Genomic DNA, 26,928 nt, shown 5'->3' on the forward strand with positions numbered 1-26,928 from the left:
TATTAAGCACTGTGCAGGTGCTCAGAGGAGTCCCTCCCTCAACCCATCCCAGCTCCAGACCTGCCGCAGCTGAAGGAGAGGCATCTATCCCGTGGCCCCAGCCCCAGAGCTGCCGCGCCGGGGAGAGGCACCACTCCCCCCCATCCCAGGTACTGCTGAGGGGAGAGAGAGGTGGGGGGAGTCCTCTCTCCCAGCTGTAATCCAGGGGCAGCCTGCACCCCAAACCCCTCATCCCCGGCCCCACCCCAGAGCCTGCACCCCCAGCCAGAGCCCTCAGCCCCTGCACCCCAACCTTCTGCCCCAACCCTTGGCCCCCTCCCACTTGCCAAACCCCTCGGCCCCATGCCCACAACATGAATTTTGTTACATGCACCATTATGGAGATGATGTGTCACATAACAAAATTCATTCCGCACACGGGTGGGAAAAATTAGAGCGAACACTGGGCCCAGCCGCCATCGAGGGAACAGCACAAAGAACAGGAGAGGGCTTGTCAAGGCTAATTCCCCACTCTGCCACTTCGAGTGCAGAAGTGGGGCCTGCAAGGACTCTAAAAATTAATACTGGCCGCTCCAGGCTTGTATTAAACTCCCAAGGTTACAGCTTTTCTCTCACCTTGGATAAGTAGATGTTGCCACCACCCAAGTGCAGAACCCCTTTGAGAGCCCAGGAAGGTGCCCTTGGGAATTCCTTCCTGTGGGGCACCCTCAGGCCCTTTCACCGCCCCCTCCCCCCAGGGAAGAGCTGAGAAAGACAAAAAAAAGGAAACCAGCTGCTGCCACCAGCTAATTAACCAACATGTGCACAAACCTCTTAGGACACACAAATCGAACTCCCTTCTTAAAAAAGGTAAATTTTATTAATAAAAAAGAAAGAAAGAAAATACATCAGGGAACTCAGGCTATTGCTAGATTTTAAAAGAGCAACTACAAGGATTAAGCATCAAGAATAGCTTCCTTGAGGTCCAGCTGAAAGGTAACAAGCAAAACAAAAGCATCTGGGGTTAGCACAGAGGAATCCACAAGCCATAACGAAATAAAAGGGATAAATCTAATTGCGTCTTCCGAGACATTTCCTCATCTGCTCACATAGCTGGGGTTTTAAATGAGCAGTTTCTAGGTATGATACCGATGATTTTTTCATACCTGGCCCAAGCTTCTTACAGCATAGCTCTGCCCTGTCGGCCTCTCCCTGGGAGAGCATCAACAGACAGACAAAAGGGGAGTCTTTTTTCAATTTGAAAAAGTTGTAGCCTTCCCATTGGCTCTTTTGGCCAGGGGCCCGCTCCCTTCCTTTTACCTATGCATAGCAGGGAGACTTTTTAACCCTTTAGAGGTAGAGCAATTAGAGAATAGCTACTAAGAGGGATTTTATAGCTGCTGGCTGGCTGCATGTCTATAAAAGGGAGCTACCCCACCTCTCATCTATCACACCCCACCCAAATCATAGATGGTGTTGGCCAGCCTGGTTCAGGTCGGGTCCACACCAGCTGGGATTTCTTCGCGGAGGTTTAGGAAAACAGAGTTAATAAGATACATGCACCTCTAATTTTACTACTAATTATATGAAGAACTAAACAGTATTTTCCACATTTTAAGGACTACAATGACTTAGAATACAGAGACATTTTTACCCATCTGATTCTGGGAAACTTTCACGGGAGAGTGCATCAGCCAGTTTGTTAGAAGCTCCTGAAATGTGTTGTATTTCAAAATCAAAGTCCTGAAGATCTAAACTCCACCAAAGAAGTTTTTTGTTAGTCTCTTTGACTGTGTGAAGCCACTTCAGTGCAGCATGGTCAGTCTGCACGTGGAAACGCCATCCCCAGATGTATGGGTGTAGCTTCTCCAGAGCGTACACAATGGCGTAACATTCCTTTTCTGAGACTGACCAGTCACTTTCCCTCTCAGAAAGTTTTTTGCTGAGGAACACGACAGGATGGAATTGTTGATCTGGTCCTTCCTGCATTAAAACTGCTCCTACGCCATGCTCAGACGCATCTGTGATTATGACAAAAGGTTTGTCGAAGTCCAGGACCCTTAGTACAGGGTCAGAGGTAAGGGCTGCCTTAAGCTGGTTAAAGGCTTTCTGACACTTCTCACTCCACTGAACTGCATTTGGCTGTTTTTTCCTGGTTAGGTCAACCAGTTGGGTGGCAATTTGGCTGTAGTGTGGTACAAATTGTCTGTAATACCCAGCCAAGCCCAAGACAGATTGGACCTGCTTCTTTGACTTAGGGACAGGCCCATTTTGGATAGCATTTACTTTAGCCTGTAGGGGGTTGATAGTTCCTTGACCCACCTGGTGTCCAAGGTACATTATCCTGTTTAGGCCTATTTGACATTTTTTGGCCTTAACGATTAATCCTGCCTCCCTTATGCGCTGGAAGACAGCTTGGAGGTGTTCCAGGTGTTCTGCCCATGAATCAGAGAATATGGCCACATCGTCAAGGTAGGCGACTGCAAATTCCCCAAATCCAGCCAGAAGGTTATCTACCAGTCTCTGGAAGGTGGCGGGTGCATTTTGCCGTCCGAAAGGGTGCACATTAAATTCATACAGCCTGACGTGGGTGATGAAGGCTGACCTTTCCTTGGCGGATTCATCTAGCTGCACTTGCCAGTACCCTTAGTTAAATTTAAGGTGGAGATGAATTGTGCACATCCCAGTTTCTCCAATAGCTTATTTGTGTGTGGCATTGGATAGTTCTCTGGGTGAGTTACAGCATTTAGCTTACAGTAGTCCACGCAAAAGCGGATTTACGTGTCTGGTTTGGAACCAGAACCACTGGAGAGGCCCATGCACTCTCGGAGGGGCAGATTACACCCATCTGTAACATGTCCTTGATCTCCCTTTCTATCGCGGTTTTGGCTTGAGGAGCATGGGCTCTAATTGGGCAAGCATCACCTGTGTCAATGGAATGGTACACCCATTCTGTCCATCCTGGGGTGGCTGAAGACATTGGCGCGAAGCTGGTGCACAGCTCCTGGATTTGCTTTCGCTGCTTACGCCCAAGGGTAATGGAAAGGCTCACCTCTTCTACACCACCGTTGCTTTTTCCTTCATAGTAGACTCCCTCAGGCCACTCCGCGTCGTCTCTTTGGAGTGACGAACTGGAGAACCTTGATTTCTCAGGAATAAAAGGGCTTTAGAGAATTAACTTGATATACTTAAGGTTTTAGGATAGGGTCTGGGAACACGATGAGGTAATGAACAGCTCCCAGGTGCTCTCGAACCATGAATGGCCCCTCCCACAACGCTTCCATCTTATTGGCCTGGAGCGCTTTCAGGACCATGGCTTGGTCACCTGCTCTGAAGGAACGCTCTCCGGCATGTTTATCATACCAGGCCTTTTGCTCTTTCTGAGCATCGTGTAGGTTTTCTCGAGCAAGGGCTAGAGAGTCTTTGAGGGTGTTTTGCAGGTTGTTTACAAACTCCAAACCCCCCACCCCCCACTTCATTTATCACAGGGCCCATGGAGATAATTAATTAGGGAAATAATTAATCCCCATTCCCCGAGATGGCCTGAAAGGGAATGATCCCGTCATACCCAGCCCATTGGGCCTGAGGCGTCTGCGCGTATGAGGTAGAAGGGATTGAAGTTTCCCACATCTCTTGGGAGGCTCCCTCGCTACTCATCCCTTTCGGCCACGACCCTTCGTCCTCATCACCTGACCCCTGCCTGGTCCCTCGTGACCACCTTCATCTCCTCCACCGCCTCCCGGCAACCCTGGAAACTCCCCTCCTCCTCCACCATCAGACGGTCCCTCATGGTCCCATCAGCTTCGCCTCCACCACCGCACGGTCCCTCATGGTCCTGCCTCCTCCCCCACCGCACGGTCCCTCATGGTCCTGCCTCCTCCTCTGTCACTGTGCCGTCCCTCATGGTCCCTCCTGTGAGGCAAACCTGCAGACAAACCAGGGCTGCTCACTCAGCTGCCATGACTCACTCCTGATGGCTCCATCACGGAGCTGTGAACATGGGCGTACACCTGGCACGGTTCAGCCCCTCCCCCGACACCAGGACCAGCTCCAGGCACCAGCAAAGCAAGCACGTGCTTGGGGCGGCACAATTCCAGGGGTGGCGTTCTGACCACCCCCCCCTTTCTTTTTGCCCCTTCCGCAGCGAGAGGGGGACCCGGGCGCACACCTACCTCGAGTGCGCCAGGCTGCAGCCCCTTGTCCGGCTCCTCCAGAACCATCTCCTCTGGCTCTGGCTGCACTCCTGATCTGTGCACACCCCTCCGTGGCCCGACGAAGTCACGAGACCCCCCTCGTCATCTTCCTCCTGGCCCTGATATCCACCACACCAGGAGGAGGAGGAAGCTGGATGGGAGTGGGGGGGCTCCACGACTGTGGGGCCTATTTTTGATCGCTCCTCCGGTCATGTCTCCGGGCGGAATTCCACCGGCTCCCTGGACGCCTTGGAGGAGCAGTGGGTGCTGCCCGGGGTTCTCTGCTCCGTGTCCCCCTCTGGCTCCCTGATTTTACACTGTGACTCTTATTCCCATCCCTCTTTCTCCCTTGCTCCTCCCACCCCCACAATTTTTTGTTGCTTGGGTCTGATAGCTCTACCCTGAAGTTGGCGGGGGAGGCTTTAGATGTGGGCCGACTTATGCCTGCCCGTCCCCAGCTCTTCAGTAGGTGCCATGAGTAAGGCTACCTTTTTGTCACGGCAGGGTCCCAATGCCCCTGGGGCAGCTGCAGGGGCCCCCGGCTGCCACCTGCGACTGGGCAGCTGCAGGGAGTCCATGACTTCCGTGGCATAATCATAGCCTTAGCCATGACTCAGCCTCCGACAGACTCACTCGGCACTCACCTGGCTGCAGCCTGTCCCTGGGCAGACAGTTCTGAGGACTGCCAGGCTCACCACCCCACCTGAGCTGCAGGTCAGTCTGTGCCACAGGCCAACCCAGCCAGGAGCTGCCTGCTGCCTCACGGTGTGCCAGGCTCCCTAGGCTGCCAGCCTGCCCTTGATCCAGTTCCTGTCTCTGCTCCAGCCTCGTCCCGGCCCAGCTCTGACCTTGCTCCAGCCCTGTCTCTGAGCCCCAGACTCTGACTACGCAGCTTTGCATCCGGACTCTAGCTTGTCTATGGACTCTGCTCTCGGTTCTGACCCCGGCCTGTCCCTGGACCCTGGTTCCAGCTCTACCCTCAGCCCGGTCCTGACCCTACGTCCGGCTCCGACCTCTGCTCCAACCACCAGGCCTGACTACCTGGGACCAGCCCTTGACACCTCCTGTCACCACACGATCCCTCCTTGTCCTCCGCCCACTGCTGTACCCCGTGGCCCCACTCTTAACCCTCGACTTCTGCCCCATCTCCCCCACATAGACACACACTCCTATCCTCCTGCCCTCTGCTCTTGGCCCTGTCCCCAGTACCTGCTCATGATCCACCCACGCCGCCCCCCCTTCCTATCCTTCTCCATTCCTGAGCATCTCCCTCTTCCCCTCCCCTCTCTCTGCCTCCTGCTCCTAGTCCCCTCTTGCCCCAGGCAGCTTGCCATAGTCCCTCCTGTTCCGTGAGCTCCTGCCCCACGGCTCTTCCCCACCCCTCTGTGTTAGAGTCTGGCAGATTCCTGCTTCCCTGCCATGGAGGGCACAGAACAGCCTCTCCGGTCTCAGCTCCAGTGCCCAGGCCCCGAGCACCAATTGCAGGGAAAGCCCTGCTCAGCCCTTGCATCTCTGGGATGGAGCTTGCTCAGTAGCTCTGTGATCTGTCCTCCACATGATCCCCCATTGTCCCTCCTCCTCCAGCCCATTCACAGCTGGTCCCAGCGGGAGCTGGAGAAGGGGGGTGGAGCATGCCTAGTTCGGATGGAATCTGCAGAGACTTTGGCTGCCCAGTTCTAACACGGCTCTACTGAGCGTGTGCAAACTGAGATTATTCAGAGGTTTCAGATTTGCCCAGATTTGAGCATGTTTTCACAAGGAATTTATCATGGCAACCCCCTTACAAATGTCAGGGTCCTGCCCCAAAGCATGGGGGTGCTAGAGCTTCTCAACAAAATTGATAATTTTTTTTAACATAGGCAAAAACAATTTATTGTTTCTGAATTTCATTGTCAGAAGTGGCTGAACTGTTTGAGCTGAAACTTTCCAGAAAAATTCAGCCAGAGGCAAACACCCAGCATAGGAAAGTTCAGATCAAATGATTTATGTTTGGCACCTGAAAATGGGATCTTATGTTGGGAAATATCAGGCCACATTAACTGTGGACATTGTTACCTGTTCTGCCTATAATATATAAATGAGTGTCACCTGGTTCAAATACTACCTATCACTCATGTAGTGCTTCCACTTCAACATGCTTAATGAACAGCAGCTAATTAACTCCCCTCATAACCCCATTGGGTAGGTAAGCGTCATTTCTACTTTACTTTTCAGGTGGGAACCCGAGGCTAGTGGTTAGCATTTACAGGCTATGATAGGAGGCTACACAAGCGCTAGGAGGGAAGGAGGAAGGCGAGAATTTAGGCTGAAGATCAGGAAAAATGTCATGCCAATGAGATGTATGAAGCTGTAGAACAGTCATGTCCCAAGGGAGGCAGAGGAGACCTCATCAGCTGAGACTTAACTGAACTAACATTAAGAAGATGCACCACAGGGCAGACTCCTGCCCTGGCTCTAGGCAGGTGAACGGGTGCATCTTTTTCATCTCTAATCTCAATGAGCCTCAAGCTTTTTCTCATTTCTTTGGCTTAGATCCCAGTGTCGGATCAGTTAATATCCATTGCCTCTTCCCTCTGGGGCAGTGACAGGACGCAGTGGACCAACAGGGGCTGTGAGCGGTGTTACCATAGGGAGTGGTGATGTTGTCAATTCTGGGTCAGGAATATAATTGTCTAATTATACGTGTGTTACTACTGGCAGAGGTGGCATCCGGTGAGTTGTCGTGTGTGACCTGAGAGAGGCCAGGGCCATGTGCTTACACAGAGCTCTCACAAATGGCCTCCGATCTGGAAATCCTGCGTTTTATTAAGTCCCCCCTAGAACATACCGTGGTCCACTCTAGTCACTGGAGGGCAAAGAACTTTACAAGTTCAGCTAATCTCACGCTTGTTGGTCCAAAGGTGCTTCTAAGGCCCATTCCCACAGCATTTCGTGTCACCAACCCCAAAGTTCAAAAATCACAAATCAGACCTCCAAAAATCATGAGTCTGGCTTAAAAATCTCGAGATTATTCAATTTTAGGTTCTTTTAATTTGCCTGCTGGTTTTTGACCCTTTGGGGCTCTTGTTTTCAGGCTTTTCTCTACAACCCTCAGAGCTAGCAATGCCCACGAGTCAAACAAACGCTGAGATTTTCGGTAATCAGCCGACTCCATGAGCTGAGGCTTTAAGGAAAAACACACCAAGTATCAGGAGATTCTCTAGGAAGTCAAGAGAGTTGGCAACACTACCGTGAGGGTCCCAATCCTGCAGACACCTGCCTGCTTCACACAGGAGGAGTTTCGATGACTGCAGCGGCAGTGCTGACGTGTAGAGTTACCGACATGGCAAGGGTTTGCAGGATTGGGGGCTAGCAGGCAAGAACCATGTTTAAAAGGACATTGTCAGCTTATAAATCATACCTCTGGCCTGATGTCAGTGCCCTGCACTGGGCACCTCTGAATGCTCTGACTGATAGAGATGAGAGAATACAAACATTTCTCGGGTTTCTGTTTGCTCACTGAGACAGCGTTGTGCACAATCAGTCTCGTTGTTCGCCCTGTATAACCATTTATCAGCCACTCTCCCTTGTCGCTGTTATTTTTATTATAGCAGCACTGGAGGGCCAGCAGAGAACAGGGCCCCTGTCAAGGTTCCTTCCCCACTCTGAACTCTAGGGTACAGATGTGGGGACCTGCATGAAAGACCCCCTAAGCTTATTCTTACCAGCTTAGGTTAAAAACTTCCCCGAGGTACAAACTTTTTTTGCCTTGTCCTTGAACCGTATGCTGCCACGACCAAGCATTTTAAACAAAGAACAGGGAAAGAGACCACTTGGAGACATCTTCCCCCAAAATATCCCCCCAAGCCCTACACCCCCTTTCCTGGGGAAGGCTTGATAAGAATCCTCACCAATTTGTACAGGTGAACACAGACCCAAACCCTTGGATTTTAGGAACAATGAAAAAATCAATTAGGTTCTTAAAAGAAGAATTTTAATTAAAGAAAAGGTAAAAGAATCACCTCTGTAAAATCAGGATGGTAATTACCTTACAGGGTAATCAGATTCAAAACATAGAGAATCCCTCTAGTCAAAAACCTTAAGTTACAAAAAGACACAAAAACAGGAATATACATTCCATCCAGCACAGCTTATTTTACCAGCCATTAAACAAAAGGAAATCTAACGCATTTCTAGCTAGATTTCTTACTAACTTAACAGGAGTTGTAAGGCTGCATTCCTGATCTGTTCCCAGCAAAAGCATCACACAGACAGACAAATCTTTTGTTCCCCCCCACTCCAGAAAGTATCTTGTTCCCTTATTGGTTATTTTGGGTCAGATGCCAGGGAGGTTACCTTAGCTTCTTAACACTTTACAGGTGAAAGGGTTTTGCCTCTGGCCTGGAGGGATATTATAGCACTGTATACAGAAAGGTGGTTACCTTTTCCTTTATATTTATGACACGCCCCCCAAATCACAGATAGGGTGAATCACTGGCTATGATTTTTTCCTGGAGCTCTAGGAGAAAAGAGAGTTAATAAGACACATGCACCTCTAAATATACTACTAACTGTATAAAGACTAACAATATTTTCCACATCTCAAGGACGATTTTAACCAGTTGATTCTGGGAAACTTTCATGGGAGAGTGCATCAGCCACTTTGTTAGAAGCTCCTGAGATGTGTTGGATGTCGAAATCAAAATCTTGGAGAGCTAAACTCCACCGAATAAGTTTTTTGTTATTTCCCGTGGCGGTATGAAGCCACTGTAGCGCAGCATAGTCGGTTCGCAGGTGGAAACGCCATCCCCAAACATATGAGCGTAGCTTTTCCAGAGCGTGGACAATGGCGTAACATTCCTTTTCACTGATTGACCAGTTTTCAGAGTAGCAGCCGTGTTAGTCTGTATTCGCAAAAAGAAAAGGAGAACTTGTGGCACCTTAGAGACTAACCAATTTATTTGAGCATAAGCTTTCGTGAGCTACAGCTCACTTGACCAGTGGCTTTCCCTCTCAGACAGCTTCTTGCTGAGAAACACGACAGGATGGAACTCTTGATCCAGTCCTTCCTGCATTAAGACTGCTCCCACACCACAGAATCATAGAATCATAGAATATCAGGGTTGGAAGGGACCTCAGGAGGTCATCTAGTCCAACCCCCTGCTCAAAGCAGGACCAATCCCCAATCAAATCATCCCAGCCAGGGCTTTGTCAAGCCTGACCTTAAAAACTTCTAAGGAAGGAGATTCTACCATCTCCCTAGGTAACGCATTCCAGTGTTTCACCACCCTCCTAGTGAAAAAGTTTTTCCTAATATCCAACCTAAACCTCCCCCACTGCAACCATGCTCAGACGCATCTGTGGTTACCAGGAACGGTTTGTCAAACTCTGGGGCCCTTAGCATAGGTCAGACATGAGTGTCGCTTTAAGCTGGTTAAAGGCCTTCTGACAGTCTTCAGTCCACTGAACTGCATTTGGCTGTTTCTCTTTGGTCAGGTCTGTCAGTGGGGCGGCGATTTGGCTGTATTGCGGTACAAATTGCCTGTAATATCCGGCCAAGCCGAAGAAGGATTGGGCCTGTTTCTTTGACTTTGGGACAGGCCACTTTTGGATAGCATCCACTTTGGCCTGTAGGGGGTTGATAGTTCCTTGACCCACCTGGTGTCCAAGGTAAGTCACTCTGTTTAGGCCTATTTGACACTTCTTAGTCTTAACAGTTAGTCCTGCCTCCCTTATGCGCTCGGAGACTTTTTGTAGGTGTTCAAGGTGTTCTGCCCAGGAATCCGAAAATATGGCCACATCATCAAGGTAGGTGATTGCATATTCTCCTAATCCCGCTAGGAGACCATCTACAAGTCTTTGGAAGGTGGCAGCTGCATTCTGCAGCCCGAAAGGGAGCACATTAAATTCATACAGCCCTACGTGGGTGATGAAGGCTGACCTTTCCTTGGCGGATTCATCTAGCGGTACCTGCCAGTACCCCTTGGTTAAGTCCAAGGTAGAGATGAACTGGGCCCATCCCAGTTTCTCCAATAGTTCACCTATGTGTGGCATAGGATAGTTGTCTGGGCGAGTTACAGCATTAAGCTTACGGTAGTCCACGCAAAAACATATCTCCCCGAACTAGAACCATTGGAGATGCCCATGCACTGTGGGAGGGGCAGATTACACCCATCTGTAGCATATCCTGGATCTCCCGTTCTATAGCAGATTTAGCTTGAGGAGACACCCGGTAAGGTTGGGCTCTAATTGGGTGAGCATTACCTGTGTCAATGGCGTGGTATTCCCGTTCAGTCAGTCCTGGGGTGGCTGAGAACGTCGGTGAGTAGCTAAAGCACAGCTCCTTGGTCTGCTGTTGCTGCATGCGCCCAAGGGTCAGGGAGAGGTTCACCTCTTCCACGCCACCCGCACTTTTCCCTTCGTAGTGGACACCTTCAGGCCACTCAGCGCCATCTCCTCCCTGGGCTGTAAACTGACAAACCTTTAATTCTCTGGAATAAAAGGGCTTTAAAGAATTAATATGGTACACCTTAGGCTTTCGGTTGGAGGTGGGGAATGCTATGAGATAATTAACAGCTCCCAGGAGCTCCTGGACCGTGAATGGCCTTTCCAACGATGCTTCTATTTTATGGGCCTAGAGCGCCTTTAAGACCATGACGTGGTCCCCTACTTTGAAGAAACGCTCTCTGGCATGTTTATCATATCAGGCGTTTTGCTCTTTTTGAGCATCCTGTAGGTTTTCTTTAGCAAGAGCTAGAGAGGTTCAGAGGGTGTTTTGTAGGTCGGTTACAAAGTCCAGAATGTTAGTTCCTGGAGAAGGTGTAAATCCCTCCCATTGCTGCTTCACCAACTGTAATGGCCCCTTAACCTCGCAGCCATAAACAAGTTCAAATGGTGAAAACCCTAAACTGGGATGAGGTACAGCTCTGTAGGCAAAGAGCAACTGCTGCAACACTAGGTCCCAATCATTGGAGTGCTCATTTACGAATTTACGTATCATGGCCCCCAAAGTTCCATTAAACTTCTCCACCAGGCCATTTGTTTGATGGTGGTAAGGGGTGGCAACCAAGTGGTTCACCTCATGAGCTTCCCAAAGGCTTTCCATAGTTCCTGCCAGAAAATTAGTTCCTGCATCTGTGAGGATGTCGGAGGGCCAACCTACCCTGGCAAAAATGTCCGTTAGTGCCTGGCACACACTTTTAGCCCTGGTGTTGCTTAGAGCTACTGCTTCCGGCCATCGGGCGGCCAAATCCATGAAAGTCAGTATGTCCTGCTTCCCTCTGGGTGTCTTTTTCGGAAAAGGACCCAGAATATCCACAGCTACTCGCTGCAATGGAATCTCAATGATGGGGAGTGGCTGGAGAGGGGCTTTGACCTGGTCTTGGGGTTTCCCCACTCTTTGGCACACCTCACAAGACCGGACATAGGTAGAAACATCCTTGCCCATTCCCTCCCAGTGGAACGACTTTCCCAAATGGTCTTTGGTCCTGTTCACCCCAGCATGGCCATTAGGATGATCGTGGGCTAAGCTTAATAGCTTGACCCGGTACTTAGTTGGAACTACCAACTGTCTCTGAGGATGCCAGTCTTCCTGGTGCCCATCAGAAAGAGTTTCCTTGTATAAAAGTCCTCTTTCTACAACAAACCTGGATCGATTAGAAGAGCTGAGAGGCAGTGGGTTCCTCCGTGCCGCCGTCCAAGCTCTCCGGAGGCTTTCATCTGCTTCCTGTTTGGTCTGGAACTGTTCCTTTGATGCTGTAGACATCAATTCCTCATTGGATTGTGGACCTGGGCTTGGTCCCTCTGGGAGCGATGCAGGTGATGGGGCTGTTTCTGTTGACTGTGAACCGCTCTCCGCTGGTGCACTATGTTGGGGTTCAGGCTCCAGCTGAGCCTCTTGTGTAGGGTTATCTGCTGCTGCTGGTGCAGGTTCAGTGGGGCCCTCTGGTGTTGGGGTTGCAAGTACTGGATTCAGTGCTGGCAACGGTTCTGGTGCTGGTTGTTCCGCCGGTTCTGGTTCTGAGACTGGCTCAGTCTGGGTCTCTGGGACTGGATCCACTACTGCTGTTGCAGATGTTGGCATGGGGTCCGGTTCCATCACCTCTGACCGGGTCCTGGTAGAAGTTTCCTGAACAGAGATGGGTGTGACAGCTTGCTTATCCTGGCTGCGGGTGACCATTCCCACCCTCTTGGCTAGCTTCACATGATTGGCCAAGTCTTTCCGCAACAGCATGCGGATGGGATAATCATCAAAGACTGCAAAAGTCCACGTTCCTGACCAGCCCTTGTACTGGACAGGCAACTTGGCTGTAGGCAAGTCAAAAGAGTTTGACTTGAAGGGTTGAATTGTCACTTGGACCTCTGGGTCGATTAAATTGAGGTCCACTAAAGAAGCATGGATAGCTGACACTTGTGCTCCAGTGTCCCTCCACGTGATGACCTTCTTCTCGCCCACACTCACCGTTTCCCTCCGCTCTGAAGGTATCTGGGAGGTATCTGGGCCTGAGGACCTCTGGTGTGATTTCGGTGCAATGAACTGTAATCTGTTGGGGTTCTTGGGGCAGTTGGCCTTTACATGCCCCAGCTCGTTACATTTAAAACATGGTCCAGCTGACGGGTCACTGGGGCAAGGTGGGTTGCTGGAGAATGGTGTGGAGGGATGATAAGGTGTCTGGAGTGTTCCTTGGGGTGTAGTTGGGGCCTTGGGCTGCCCCTGGTAGTAGGGTGTGGTCTGAGGGTGTCCCTTCTGGTGTTCGCTCCAACTGCGACCAGGGTTGTTCCTCTCTCCTCCCTCCACCCGTTTTGTTCCGGCTTGCCCCGCCTCTCTGGTGGTCTGGGACTGTTCGTATTGATCAGCATAAGAAGCAAGACTTTCTGCTGAGTCCATTTTCTTATCCCATAAACACTGTTTTATTTCCTCCTTGGACACATTCAGGAATCGCTCCTGAGTCACACATTCCTTCAAAGCTAGTTACACCCCTTCCTTTGACCCATTTATCTAACAGATCTGCCATCTGGTTTACATGAGCCACATCACTTAATCCAGGTCCTCTCTTAAGGGCTCTAAATTTCAGGTGTAACTTGAAATTGTTTTACCTGTTTTTCATGTTCCTTTTGTTTTTCCTCAGCCTCAAATCTGGCTAATTCCAGCTTCTGTTGAACAGTGCAGTCTGACATCTTAACCTCTCTGTTTTTAACTAACTTTATACCTGAGAGTTAGAAAGAAAAGAAAAGAAAACAAAACAAAAACTGGCTTGTAAAATTTTGCTGTGCTGTAACCTGATATCTTTTTCTCTGATAGCTGTTCTCAGCCTACAGAAAAGTCCTTTTGTTATGCCTGCTGCTCTGTCCCCCAGGCAGAGAGAAAGACGCTGCGGCTGCAATCACCTTTTACAAAACCTTTTAAAATCCTACTGTGCTTCTGGGGCAAAATGATCCCACCGCTCTGCCACCATGTCAAGGTTCCTTCCCCACTCTGAACTCTAGGGTACAGATGTGGGGACATGCATGAAAGACCCCCTAAGCTTATTCTTACCAGCTTAGGTTAAAAACTTCCCCGAGGTACAAACTTTGCCTTGTCCTTGAACAGTATGCTGCCACCACAAAGCGTTTTAAACAAAGAACAGGGAAAGAGACCACTTGGAGACGTCTTCCCCCAAAATATCCCCTCAAGCCCTACACCTGCTTTCCTGGGGAAGGCTTGATAAGAATCCTCACCAATTTGTACAGGTGAACACAGACCCAAACCCTTGGATTTTAGGAACAATGAAAAATCAATTAGGTTCGTAAAAGAAGAATTTTAATTAAAGAAAAGGTAAAAGAATCAGCTCTGTAAAATCAGGATGGGAAATACCTTACAGGGTAATCAGATTCAGAACACAGAGAATCCCTCTAGGCAAAAACCTTAAGTTACAAAAAGACACAAAAACAGGAATATACATTCCATCCAGCACAGCTTATTTTACCAGCCATTAAACAAAAGGAAATCTAACGCATTTCTAGCTATCAGAGTAACAGCCGTGTTAGTCTGTATTCGCAAAAAGAAAAGGAGTACTTGTGGCACCTTAGAGACTAACTCATTTCTAGCTATATTACTTACTAATTTAACAGGAGTTGCAAGGCTGCATTCCTGATCTGTTCCTGGCAAAAGCATCCACAGACAAACTGTTTGTTCCCCCCCTCCAGATTTGAAAGTATCTCGTCCCCTCATTGGTCCTTTTGGTCAGGTGCCCGCGAGGTTATCTTAGCTTCTTAACCCTTTACAGGTGAAAGCGTTTTGCCTTTGGCCAGGAGGGATTTTATAGCACTGTATACAGAAAGGTGGTTACCCTTCCCTTTATATTTATGACACTCCCACTGTGCAGGGCACCGCACAGAGTTATAGACAATCTCTGCCCTGGAGCACTTCCTGTTGAAATAGACCAGACTGACCCCCAGGAGGCGGGAGGGGTGTAACTGACAAGCAGAGTGATGGTTTCAAATGTCATGTTAGTGCTAGGAGCCAACTGCACCTGAATTTCCTCTTCATGGGCACCCACCCAAGGCTCCCGGCTTCTCAGCCATCACTTCTCTTGGGTGCAGACCCGCATCTCTCTCTCCTTCCCTCCAGACCAGGGTTGTTCCAGGCTGCACAGTCCCCTGCCTACACTAGTTCCCCAGCAAGCCAGACGGCCTAACCCGGCCAGTGTCTGCACTTTGCTTACTCCCTTCAAAGGCTAGGAACAAAGGAACTGCCCACAGTGATAAGCTACCACCTAGCTTTCTAAGAAAACACATTGATTCTTAAGGTGAAACAATAAAAGAACCCCCAGAGCTCACCCCAGCTCCAACAAGGGCTCTGCTAGGAGTCAGCCCTTCAGACCCCACCAATGGGGTTTTCTGTGATCATGAGTTCATAGCAGCTTGTGCTCTGAACAAGAACACACACGCCTAGGTCAGCCTTTCCTTTACACCATTGGGGACTCTGATCTTCAGAGTCTCTGGGAAGGTATTGGGTCTCTCCTCAGGGTGTATCTTCAAAAGAGTGGGTCCTGAGGTGGAATTTGCATATCTCCCCTTCCTCTCCCCCCAGGTATTTCCTAGGAAAACCACTTAACTTTGTTTGTCCCAAAAGTTCCTTCTTGTCTGGCACATTGCTTCAAACAGTCGTTCCATGCTTAGAACACTGGTCACATCTCCCCCAGAGAAGTCACAGGCAATCCCCCAAGAATACATAAACTTGGCCTCCAAAACTATTTAAACTAAATTCAAGATCTCCCAACGATCTTGCAGGAAATTGCTGTGTCTATCCCAGGGGGGATTCACTAGACAGGGAGACAAAGGGAGGGAGTGGGGCAGTGGGAGGCAGTTGGGGTGAGGGGGGCAGGCGAGGAGCACACTGGGCAGGGGGAGTGAAACTGGGCAGGAAGGGTTGGAGCCAGCCAGTCAGTACAGGGGTGAGAATAGCAAGAGTCAAAGCTGCCTGGTGCCAGGATCTCTGTTTCTCTGGCTGTCCCTCGCTGGAATTTTTCTTCCCCAGAGTTGGCCACATGTTTCGGGGGAAGAGGGCACTGCCTGGTCCTAGTGCCCCCCAACAGGAGGGTGTAGGGGGGGTGTCACCATTCCACAGCTGTGGGGCCAGCAGGTGCGTGAGGTGGCCCCAGCTGAGGGTCCCTCCGATGCTGCAGTCCCAGTTGCGGCTGCCCCTGCTCCCCTGTTATTTGATTGGGTTTTTCACACAACATCAGGGGAGAGAAAAACCCTTCGTAGAACATGGGACTGCAAGACCTACATAAGCTGGCCGGAGGAGGTGGGTACCAGTCTACACAGTGCAGTAGCACCTAGGAGCCTGAGCCATGGAGCAGAACCTCACTGTGCCAGGTGCTGCATGGACCCGCAGCCCCAAACAGCTCACGAGCAGGAGCAGAAACTGCTTTAAACTCCTCACGTGGGACTGCCTAGGGGGCCTATCTCTTCCAGCCGGTTTGTCCAGGTTCAGCTGCATCGCTGCAGCTAGGCTGGTGCACGCAGAGGTGGATTAAGGTTTCGTGGGGCCCTAGGCCAGAGCAAGTAGCCCCACCCACAGCCCCAAACCTTTCTGCCCCTTCCCTGGGCGTGCCGCCCCTGTTCCACCCAGGGTCCCCCCTATTCGGCCCCCCAGTGCAGACTCACAACCCTTTTTGCTCCTTTCTGCCCACCCCACTGTGGCCCCAAGACTGGAGAAGCTCTGTCCCTGTGCCACCTGGGGCACAGTGGGGAGTGAGGGCTCCTTCAGTCCCAGGGCCCCAGCAGGGGTCCAGATGCTGGGGCTTCCCCCACCACCCCTCTGCGCTTCTCGGGGGACCAGGGTCGGGCACAGGGGCTTCCTTTGCTGCCCCCCGGCTTCTGCTGGGGATGGATGGCAGGCGCTGGGGCTTCTGCCGCCTGGGGATATCTGCTGGGGATGGGGTCGGGAGTTACTGGGGGGGCTTCCCCCATCCCGCAGCTGCTGCCAGGGATGGGTCAAGGGCCACTCAGGGTTTCTGGGGGCCTCCTAGTTGGCCCTGGTAATGGGCCCCATCAGCCCACTGGCTAATCCGCTATTGGGTGCAGGCCTCTGGTGCACCAGTCCGCAGCGGGTCTTCTCCTGGGGTGGGCTATCAGGTGTAGCCACACCTGCACAAAGTCCCTAATGCACACAGGCCCTGGGCTTCACACTGCCGGTGGTCCCTTCCCTGGGGGTCTGCGGAGCAGGCTGAGCTGTCGGGTAGATTCTGCCCTAGAAAGGAGACAAAATGTTGTTTCCGGAGCTTTGCAATTTACGAGGCTTCTCTTGGGTAACTGGCTGGGGGCATTTCCTACCTCAGACTCAGGGGAGATTTCCCAAGGCACCCTGGCAGTCGGGCATCCATCGAATGTCATTGGGATGTTGGAGCCTCCCCTGGAAACTCTTGTGTTTTCCTGGGGCTCGTCCAAGGATGGCATTGTCTGAGGCGTCATCTACGCTAGAAAAACTTTGCCACCGTAGCTATCCTGGCGAGCCCTCCTAGCATCTGTAGGAAGACAAATGAGCCACTGGCTCGTGGCTTCTTAGCAGGTTCCTCCAGGCAACCAGCTCAGCTGGAGAGATAAGAAATCAGAGGCTGCTGGCCAGCAATATGAAGAGCTGCCACCCACAGGTGGATAAGGAGCAACACCCACTAGCTACCCGGGGAATCACAAAGCCTGGCCCGGAGAGAAGGAAAACGCCAGAGGCCAGACCAGACTCATGCACAGCAGCCCCCCTTTGGCTGACATCGGTTACAGCCCCCCGAGGGAACAATGCAGACAGAGGGGGAGGTTTTCCATACCTCAGCCCCACGGCTGGCTGTTCATTCCAGAGGTGCCACCGAGTCAGGAACTGGGGGCTTCCCGCCAGCATCCCTGTAAGACCGGCCCTTGTGGGTTTGTTCCCAGAAGCAAGGAAAGAACTCCTGCCGGACTTTAAACTTTAACACCCTGAGTCTTTAGATGGGGAGCTGATTTCTCTAGCCTGCATTGCCAAATTCACCCTGTTTTCACACTTACCCTTGGGCACCAGATTAGCTGGGCCAATGATCTAGAGCGCGAGCTTCGCCTAGTGATCAGTGCAGGAAGCAGCGCGTTAGGACTCCTGGGTTCTAGTCCCAGAGGTGCCACTTTGGTCAAAGAGGTGCTACAAAAAGTCACTCCAGGAAATCCTGTGGCTGGATTTTACTTATTAAAGGCCTGGATAATTTTATTACCTCTAGTCACATTTCAGCTGTGATGGCAGTGAGCAAACATCATGCTCCAGGGAACAGGCAGGTTATCTGTAGGGCTTGGGCAGGCAGGACACCTCAGTTTACCCTGCTATAAAATCATTATAATAATACCTACTTCCCAAGGCAATAAAGAGGTTATAGCCCCGGCTACAGTTAAAATTGAGGTCGACTGACACACCCATGTCACTCAGGGGTGTGAAAAATCCACCCCGAACGCTGTAGCTATGCTGACATACAGCTAGGTCAATGGAGGAATGCGTCCATCAATCCAGCTACCATCACTTGGGGAGGTGGAGTTCCTACAAAATCAGAAAAACCCCTTCCTTCACTGTGGGCTGCATCTAGACTCTACACAATGGGGTTATGCCACTGTACACCCATAGGGTAGACATGGCCTTAGTTAATTGTTTATAAAGTGCTTTAAATTAACAGCTTTGCATTCTGCAGGCCAAGGGAAGTTTCTCTCTAATTTCTCTTTAGTTTTGTTTCCTAGAAGCTATATTTGTCAGAGCACTGTTTTGTTTTCACTTCCTTCTAGGTTCACTGATTCAAGAGCCTTCCTCACATGACCGACGGAAACTTTGAGCTGGCTGATGCAAGAGCTAGACGAACTTCTTTGGTAACCATGGGGGAGTTTCTGCAAAAGTCAGAAGACCTGGTGGTAATGGGAATTGTTTGCTCAATGACTCAGTGGCTCAGTCAGCTGCCCTGCAGAGCCTCCAAGAAGTCTACCTGGCAGAACACAGGTAAACTAATATAAAAAAACCTGGTAATGTGCGGCTATTTTGAGCTTCACTACAGCAGCTGGCAAGAGAACCCAGATTAGGAGTCACAGCCATTTGAGCTAAAGGAGAATCTCTGTTAGTGGTATAGGGCCCATGACATGCATCTGAGCTGTTCTGATTCCACACAAGGGAAGGCAGTGGTGCATACACGCACTGTTGGGCGCTTTACCATATGTTGCACGTCTGAAGGACTTTCCACCTGATAGGTTCAAAGAGCTTTACAAATATGAACTAATTAAGCCTGAATGCAGCATGTACGATTGCCTGCCTTACAGGCAGGTGGAGTATGTGTGTATTCAGCACAAACAGCTCCTGGGCTCTGGAGACCAGAGTGACTGAACTGGAGGCGCTAAGGGAGACAGCCAGGGACACAGACCAGGCTTTCCGGGACACAGCAGAGCAGGCCCAGCCCCAGTCTGGCAGCTTCTGTGCTACTGGGGAGGGTGAAAGTCTCGGGGAAGGAGAACAGATGGAAACTGAGTCCTGTAGTTGGGACCCTCTTTCCAGAAGACGTCGTGGTATCCTCTCGCACGGAGGACACCCCTCCAAGGGAGGGGACCCTGTTGTTAGGAAGAGACAGGAGACAGTAATGAGGGGTTGGTTATTAGAAGTATAAAGAGTTGGGTTGTGGTGACCGGGAGAACCACACGGTGAATTGCCTCCTCGGTGCAAATGTTGTGGCTCTCTCGAGCCATCTAGACAGACGTCTGGGCAGTGCTGGGGAGGAGCCAGTGGTCGTGGTACATGTAGGTACCAGTGACATAGGGAAAGGCAGGAGGGAGGTCCTGGAGGCCAAATTTAGGCTGCTAGGTCAGAGATTCAAGTCAAGAGCCTCCCTGGGAGCATTCTCTGAAATAGCACAGGGCCAGTAAGACAGACAGAACTCCAGGGCCCCAACGCGGGGATGAGACGATGGTGCTGGGAGGAGGGTTTAGGTTTGTTAGGACCTGGGGAACCATGTGGGAAAAGAGGAGCCTGTACAGGAAGGATGGGCTCCTCCGAAGCCAAAACAGAACCAGATTGCTGGCATAGAAAATTCAAAAGTTCATTGAGGAGGGAGAAAGCTGAGAGATGCGGAGGAGCAATGGTTCAGAGACATCCCTTAGGGGAGGATTTATTAAAGGGGATTCTCTATATCCTAGCAGAGAGGAGGGGATAGAGATTGGTAAAGTGCACGTAGGAAATGCAGAGAAACAGTCAAATGAAAAAGAGTCCCATTCAATTACATCACATGAAGGAAGACAACTAAATAGCGACAAATGTTATAAGTGCTTATACACAAACGCTAGAAGTCTAAATATTAAAATGGCTGAACTTGAGCACCTGGTATTAAATGAGGCTACTGATTTAGGAGGCATCACAGAAAATTGGTGGAACGATGATAATCAGGACACGGTAATACCTGGGTACGAAATATACAGGAATGACAGAGTAGCTGTGTTGGTGGGCGAGCGGCACTGTATGTGAAAGAAAGCACAGAGTCAAATGTAGTGAAAATCTTAAATGAATCAGATGGTACCAGAGAATCTCTGTGGATAGAAATTCCATGTGTGAATAATAAAAGTAGAGCAGTAGGAATGTATTACCGACCCCCTGACGAGGAGGATGAGTGTGACTCTGACAGGCTCAGGGAGATTAGAGAGGCTACAGAAACAGAAAGCCCAGTAATAGTGGTGGATTTCATCTATCCCCATACTGACTGGGTACATGTCACCACAGGACAGGGTGCAGAGATAAATTTCTAGACACCGTTAATAACCGCTTCTTGGAGCAGCTAGTCCCAGAACCCACCTGGGGAGATTCTTGATTTAGTCCTAAGTGGTGCATAAGACAGTGACCATAATGTAATTAAATTTAACACCCTTGTAAGGGGGAAAGTACTGAGAAAACCCATCACAGGAGCATTTAACTTCAAAAACGTAACCAGCACCAAAATGAAGAAGCAAGTTAAACGGATATTAAAAGGAACAGTCACAAGAGTGAAATGCCTGCAAGCTGCATGGAAACTAATTAAAAACACCATAATAGGGGCTCAAAATAAATGTATACCCCAAATAAAAAAAAAACCAATAAGAGGACCAAAAAATGTCACCATGGCTGAACAATAGAGTAAAAGAAGCAGTTCGAGGCAAAAAGGCATCCTTTCAAAATTGGAAGCCCAGTGCTACTGAGGAAAATGGAAAGAAGCATAAACTCTGCAAGTCGAGTGTAAAAGTCTGTAACCCTTCTGCCCGTCAGAGTTGGCAGCAACAAGGGCTGGGTTCAGGATCTAGGGGTTCCATTCCAATAACACAATGCAAAACTGGCTCGAGCCCCCACCCAGTGACCTGGGACAAATATATACCACCCCAACTGGGCGCCTCCCAGAGGCAATACTTCCCCTCTCGCAAGCACAGAGTCTGAGTGTAGCAAAAAGACTTTTAATAACAGAGAGAAACCACGTGGCATTATGTTGGGGAACCACCACCAACAGGATTCATAACAGTTTATTCCTGCCCCAATAACAGAGAAACTGGGGCTCCTACAGCAGCCAAAGTGACCGTCGAGGCGGGGGGTGGGTGCCAATGAGGTCAGCCCCTGAAGTTCTTTTCCACAACCCACCAGGACTCGCCACCAGATGTCTGGGTAGAGCTCATCCTGGCTCTGCTTACAGGTATAATTAGGCAGGCCAAAAACAAAGCAAAACAAAAAGTAAAGCACAACTAGCAAAAGACACAAAAATTAACAGCAAAAATGTTTTTAAGTACATGCAAAGCAGGAAGCTGCCAAACCACCAGTGGGGCCACTGGACGATGGAGATGCTAAAGGAGCACTGAAGGAAGACAAGGCCGTTGCGGAGAAGCTAAAGGAATTCTTTGCATTGATCTTCACGGCAGAGGAAGAGGGAGATTCCCACACCTGAGCCATTCTTTTTTAGGTGATAAATCTGAGGAACTGTCCCAGATTGAGGAGTCAATAGAGGAGGTTTTGGAACAAATTGATAAACTAAATGGCGATAAGTCACCAGGACCAGGTGTGAATCACCCAAGAGTTCTGAAGAAATTCAAAATGATGAAACTATTAACTGTGGTATGTAACCTGTTGTTTAAATCAGCCTCTGTGCCAGGTGACTGTAATGTAAAGCCGATTGTTTAATAAAGCTCCAGATGCGATCCCAGCAATTACAGGCTGGTAAGTCTGACTTCAGTATGAGGCAAACTGGAGCAAAGTACAGAATTATCAGACACACAGATGAACATGATAGCTTGGGGAAGAGTCACTGTGGCTTTTGTAAAGGGAAATCCTGCCTCACCAATCTATTAGAATTCTTTGAGGGGGTCAACAACCATGTGGACAAGGGTGATCCAGTGGATATAGTGGACTTGGACTTTCAGAAAGTCTTTGACAAGGTCCCTCACTAAAGGCTCTTAAGCAAACTAAGCAGTCATGGGATAAGAGGGAAGGTCCTCTCAGGGATCAGTAGCAGGTTGAAAGACAGGATACCAAGAGTAGGAATAAATGGTCCGTTTTCACAGTGGAGAGAGGTAAATAGCGGGGTCCCCCAAGGATCTGTACTGGGACCTATGCTGTTCAACATATTCATAAATGATCTATGAAAAGGGGTAAACAATCAGGTGGCAAAATTTACAGATGATACAAAATTACTCAGGACAGTTAAGTCCAGAGCAGACTGTGAAGAGCTACAAAGGGATCTCACAAGACTGGGTGACTGGGCAACAAAATGGCAGCTGAAAATCAATGTTGATAAATGCAAGTGTAAGCAGGGGAATAGTCCCGCTATTGTGGGGAACTTTCCTGGCTTCTGCACTACCCTGGTGAAGTGGGCTAGCGAAAGGATCTGAGTCATCGCTCCCACTTCCTTTACCCGGTGGCCTCCCTGCCCTTGAGGACTCCCCTTCCACTCTCCTGTCTGGCAGAGTCCTCGTAACCCCAACAAGGCTGGGTCCAGGATTCCTGGGGGGCTCGACCCCCAACCCTGCTGCGGTCACCTAGGACAGGGGCTAGGGTGTCCCCACTCCGGGGTACTCTCTCTGCCCTGGGCACTTCTCTGACCCACTGACCATTACATACAAGTTAAAGCAAATGCAAGTTATTTAATCAACAATTAATTTTAAAAAGAATAAGGAAACATGGGAAAGGTTAAAGGAAACACATCACCCCGCTCGGTGGCAGGGAACATCACAAACAGGGTCTCTGGAACGTCAGGGCAGTTCACAGTCTGTTCCGTGTAAGTCCCAGGCCCCTTCTCCGGCCCTGGCTGTGCTGCAGGGATGCTGTGGGTTGGACACTTGCTCTGGTGGTGGCCACACGCTCTCAGGCTAAGAGTCTAGGAGCTAAGTGGTAGGACCCTTCTTCCCAGTGTCGCCCCCGCCCTGTTGGGGTTATGATCCGAGCCTGGCCTGCAGAGCCTCTTGGCTGAGGCGTCTCCCTGTGCTGGGCCCGCTGCCCAGGGTCCCCCTCGCTCTCCCCAGCTGCTCACCGCACCCAGCTCCAGACTGCTCCAGCCCCAGCTGCACCACTCTGTCTCTGCACTGCTGCTGCTCTGCCTCCAGCTCCCTGGGCTGCTTCTTTGGCCCCTCTGGCTCTGGTTGCTGCAGCTCTGCTCCCAGGACAGGTCTGCTCTTTCTGGGATCCTTTAGGGTCCCTCTGCATCTGGCCCAGCTCTGCTCCCCAGCTCAGCTCGGGCCCCTGCTTTCTCCTTAGCTCGGCCCCACTCTTTCTGACCCAGGCAAGTCCAGCTCACACGGAGGACGGGACCCCCCTGGCCTCCTGACTCCCTGATTAGCCTGCCCTGGAGCATTGGCCTCTCCCCATTGTTCCTGGGGTCTATCAGTCTCAGGGTCCTGGTTTCCCGTAGACCCTTCCCCCTTTTAGTACTGGGAGCTAGCTAACCAAAACACCTCACTGAATGTTAGTAAGGGGGCAACAATGGAAAACACGATCCCAAGCAAAGTTCCCTGTAAGCCCCACCGGAGCTGCAGTGGCCGGGGAGAGCTAGCCCCTCCCCGAGCCCAGCCCAGCCCAGCCTTGCCGGAACTGCTGCGGCCCAGGAGAGGCGTCTCTCGCCCAGGCCCGAGCTGCTGCAGGGAGAGATGGCTGGTGGGAGTCCTCTCTCCCTGCTGCAGCCCTGGGGCAGCCTGCACCCCAAACCCCTCAGCCCCAGTCCCACCCCAGAACACCCCTGCACCCAACCCTCTGCCCCAGTCCTAAGCCCCCTTCCATGCCCTGAACCCCGCATCCCCAGCCTCACCCCAGAGTCCGCACCCCCCAGCCAGAGCCTTCACCCCCCTGCGTCCCAACCCTCTACCCCAGTCTGAGCCCCTCCCACACCCCGAATCCCTTGGCCCCACCCCCACCACACATCACCTCCATACTGGTGCACATAACAAAATTCATTCTGCACATGAACATAAAAAATTCGAGGGAACACTGATCCCAAAGATATATATAAAAAGATGGAGACTAAATTAGCTGTTACCAGTCAAGAAGGAAATCTTGGCGCTATTGTGGCAGAGGTGGATTAAGGTCTCCTGGGGCCCTGGGCCAGAGCAAGTGGGGACTGGCGCCAGAACGGTCACCCCACCCCTTCTGCCTGTGGTCCTGCCCCTGTTCTGCCCCTTCCCCCTGCCCCTGTTTTTCCCTCCTGGGCCCATTGGATAATCCACCATGGCATTGTGGAGAGTTCTCTGAAAACAACTGCTCAATGAGCAGCAGTCAAAAAAGGAAACACAATGCTAGGAACCATTAGGAAAGGGACAGATAATAAGGCAGAAAATAGCATAACAACACTATATAAATCCACGGTACGTACATATTGTGAATACTGCGTGCAGTTCTGGTCACCACATTTCGAAACATCTATTAGAATTGGAAAAAGCACAGAGAAGGGCAACATAAAACATTAGGGGTTTGGAACAATTTCCAGATGAGGGGAGCTTAGAAAGACTGGGACTGTTCATCTTAGAAAAGCGATGACTAAGAAAGGACGGCTGGAGGTCTATAAACCCTGACTAGTGTGGAGAAAACGCATAATGACATGTTATTTACTCCTTCACATAACACACGAATCACAGGTTCCCCGAACAACAATAATAGCCAGAAGGTTTAAAACAAACATAAGAAAGTACTTCACACAGCGCATAGTCAATCTGTGGAACTCATTGCCAGGGGATATTGTGAAGGCCAAAAGTATAACTGGGTTTAAAACAGAATTAGATAAGTTCATGGAGGACAGGTCTGTCAATGACTATTAGCCAAGATGGTCAGGGATGCAACCCCATGCCCTGCATGTCCCTAAGCCTCTGTCTGCCAGATGCTGGGACTGGATAGCAGGGGATGGCTCACTTGATAATTGCCCTATTCTGTCCGCTCCCTCTGAAGCAGGTGGCTCATGCCACTGTCAGAAGACAGGACACTGAACTGGATGGACTGACCTGCCATGCCATTCTTATGTTCCATTTTGCGGATGGGGGAACTGAGGAGGCACAGAGTGGTTAAAGGCCTTATTTACAGTCACACAGCGAATCAGTGACAGAGCCAAGGCCAGAGCTCAGGAGCCCTGACTCACAGTCCTGTGCTTTAATCTCAGGACCGCCCTCCATCTCCGTTGTGTCAGCTGATCGACCCTGTGGATAGGTGGGCAGCTCAATAGGCTAGCAAAGCATTCTCAGCCCACATTGTTTTCCTGGGACAGTCCGTTTTACAAACAGACTCGCCCCTATCCTGTCACATGCTAGCCAGTCGGATGTCCTGCAGGGGCCAATCCCAGATGGTCAGGGCTGGATTAACTCTCCTGTGGGCCCGGGGCTATTAGATTTTGTGGGGCCCCTGTATACTAGTCTTGTTCCTAATTTAAAACAAAATGATCACAGCTATTAATGCTATCCTAAACTTGCCTTTTAATTAACATAAAGCCGTTCTGTGGTTACATTTCAGTCTTAAAACATGTCGAATATAGTTAAGTTAATTCAAAATAGCCTACTTCTTACCTTAGAACCGCTGTTATATTAGTTTCTTTCTGGGAGGGAGGTTGGGTGCAGGAGAGGGCTCCAGGCTGGGGCAGTGTTGGGATGAGGAGAGAATCATTGAATCTCAGGGTTGGAAGGGACCTCAGGAGGTCACCTAGTCCAACCCCCTGCTCAAAGCAGGACCCATCCCCAATTTTTGCCCCAGATCCCTAAATGGCCCCCTCAAGGATTGAACTCACAACGCTGGGTTTAGCAGGCCAATGCTCAAACCACTGAGCTATCCCACCCCCCAAGAGGGTGAGGGGTGCAGGCTCCATCCGGGGGGCGCTTACCACAGGTGGCTCCCAGCCAGTGGTGCAGCAGGACCCAGGCAGGCTGCCTGACTGCCAGCCCCAGCCCCACGCCGCTTCCAGAAGCTGCTGACTGCTGGCACCTCTCTGCATGCCCCTGGGGGAAGCAGGATAGCGTGTCTCTGTGCACTGCCCACGCCTGCAAGCACCGCCCCTGCAGCTCCCATTCCCAGCCAATGGGAGCTGCAGGGATGGTGCGGGGGGCAGGGGCAGTGCGCGGAGCCACCTCCCCCACAGGGGCCGCAGAGATGTGCCAGCAGCAGGCCACTTCTGGGAGTGGCGTGGGGCCACAATGAGCAGGCCGTCTGCCTGAGCCCTGCTGCGCTGCTGGACTGTTAGCAGCCCGGAGATCACAATCGACTGGCAAAGGCTCCAGGATCGACCAGTCGATCGTGATCAATGAGTTGGTGACCACTGAATTATATATAATTATGGATTTATTTTTGTGGGGCCCCCCTTAGCCCGAGGCCCTGGGCTGCACCCCCTAAAGCCCCTGTGTTAATCTGGCCCTGCAGATGGTTAAAAGGAGGATAACCGCCCCCCCCCGCCCACGCCCATGAGTGCCTGAAAACACATCCCACCACACCTGTACATGAGAGGAGAGACATTCCTGTCTGATCGTACAGGTGATTGAGTTATGGCCCAAAGCACAAAGGGTGAGCACCCCATCGCTATCAGCGCTTACAGAGCTGCAGTTCCAAGTGGCCTCCTTTTCAAAGTTCAGCTCTGCTGTTTGCCAACACAACCTCCTGTGGCAATGAGTTCCACAAGCTGCCTTCAGACTGCACAACCGAGCTTTAGCCCTCCCATCTACACTGCCACCTATGCCCAGGCTCTCACTGAGCTGGGGGCTGTGTTTGAGCCAAGTGCCCAGATGTGGTTGATTTGGGGGGTGTAGACAGGGCTGAAGTTAGAGGTGAAGGAGGCAGCTTTCA

The 26,928-nt window shown here is 50.7% G+C and overlaps 1 protein-coding gene across 1 annotated transcript in view; it reads right to left on the reverse strand.

The window, feature by feature from the left end:
• Window positions 1-18,991: 18,991 nt before the first annotated feature.
• The window catches only part of NFIC (nuclear factor I C), a 361,746-nt gene continuing 353,809 nt past the window's right edge, over window positions 18,992-26,928 (reverse strand). Inside the window, exon 11 of the mRNA XM_043535785.1 lies at window positions 18,992-19,235. Within this exon, the coding sequence (XP_043391720.1) occupies window positions 19,107-19,235 (129 nt within the window). The 3' untranslated portion in view covers window positions 18,992-19,106. The remainder of the gene's footprint in view (window positions 19,236-26,928) is intronic.

Source organism: Chelonia mydas, chromosome 25, assembly GCF_015237465.2.
Source record: "Chelonia mydas isolate rCheMyd1 chromosome 25, rCheMyd1.pri.v2, whole genome shotgun sequence".
NCBI classification, from domain to species: Eukaryota; Metazoa; Chordata; order Testudines; family Cheloniidae; genus Chelonia; species Chelonia mydas.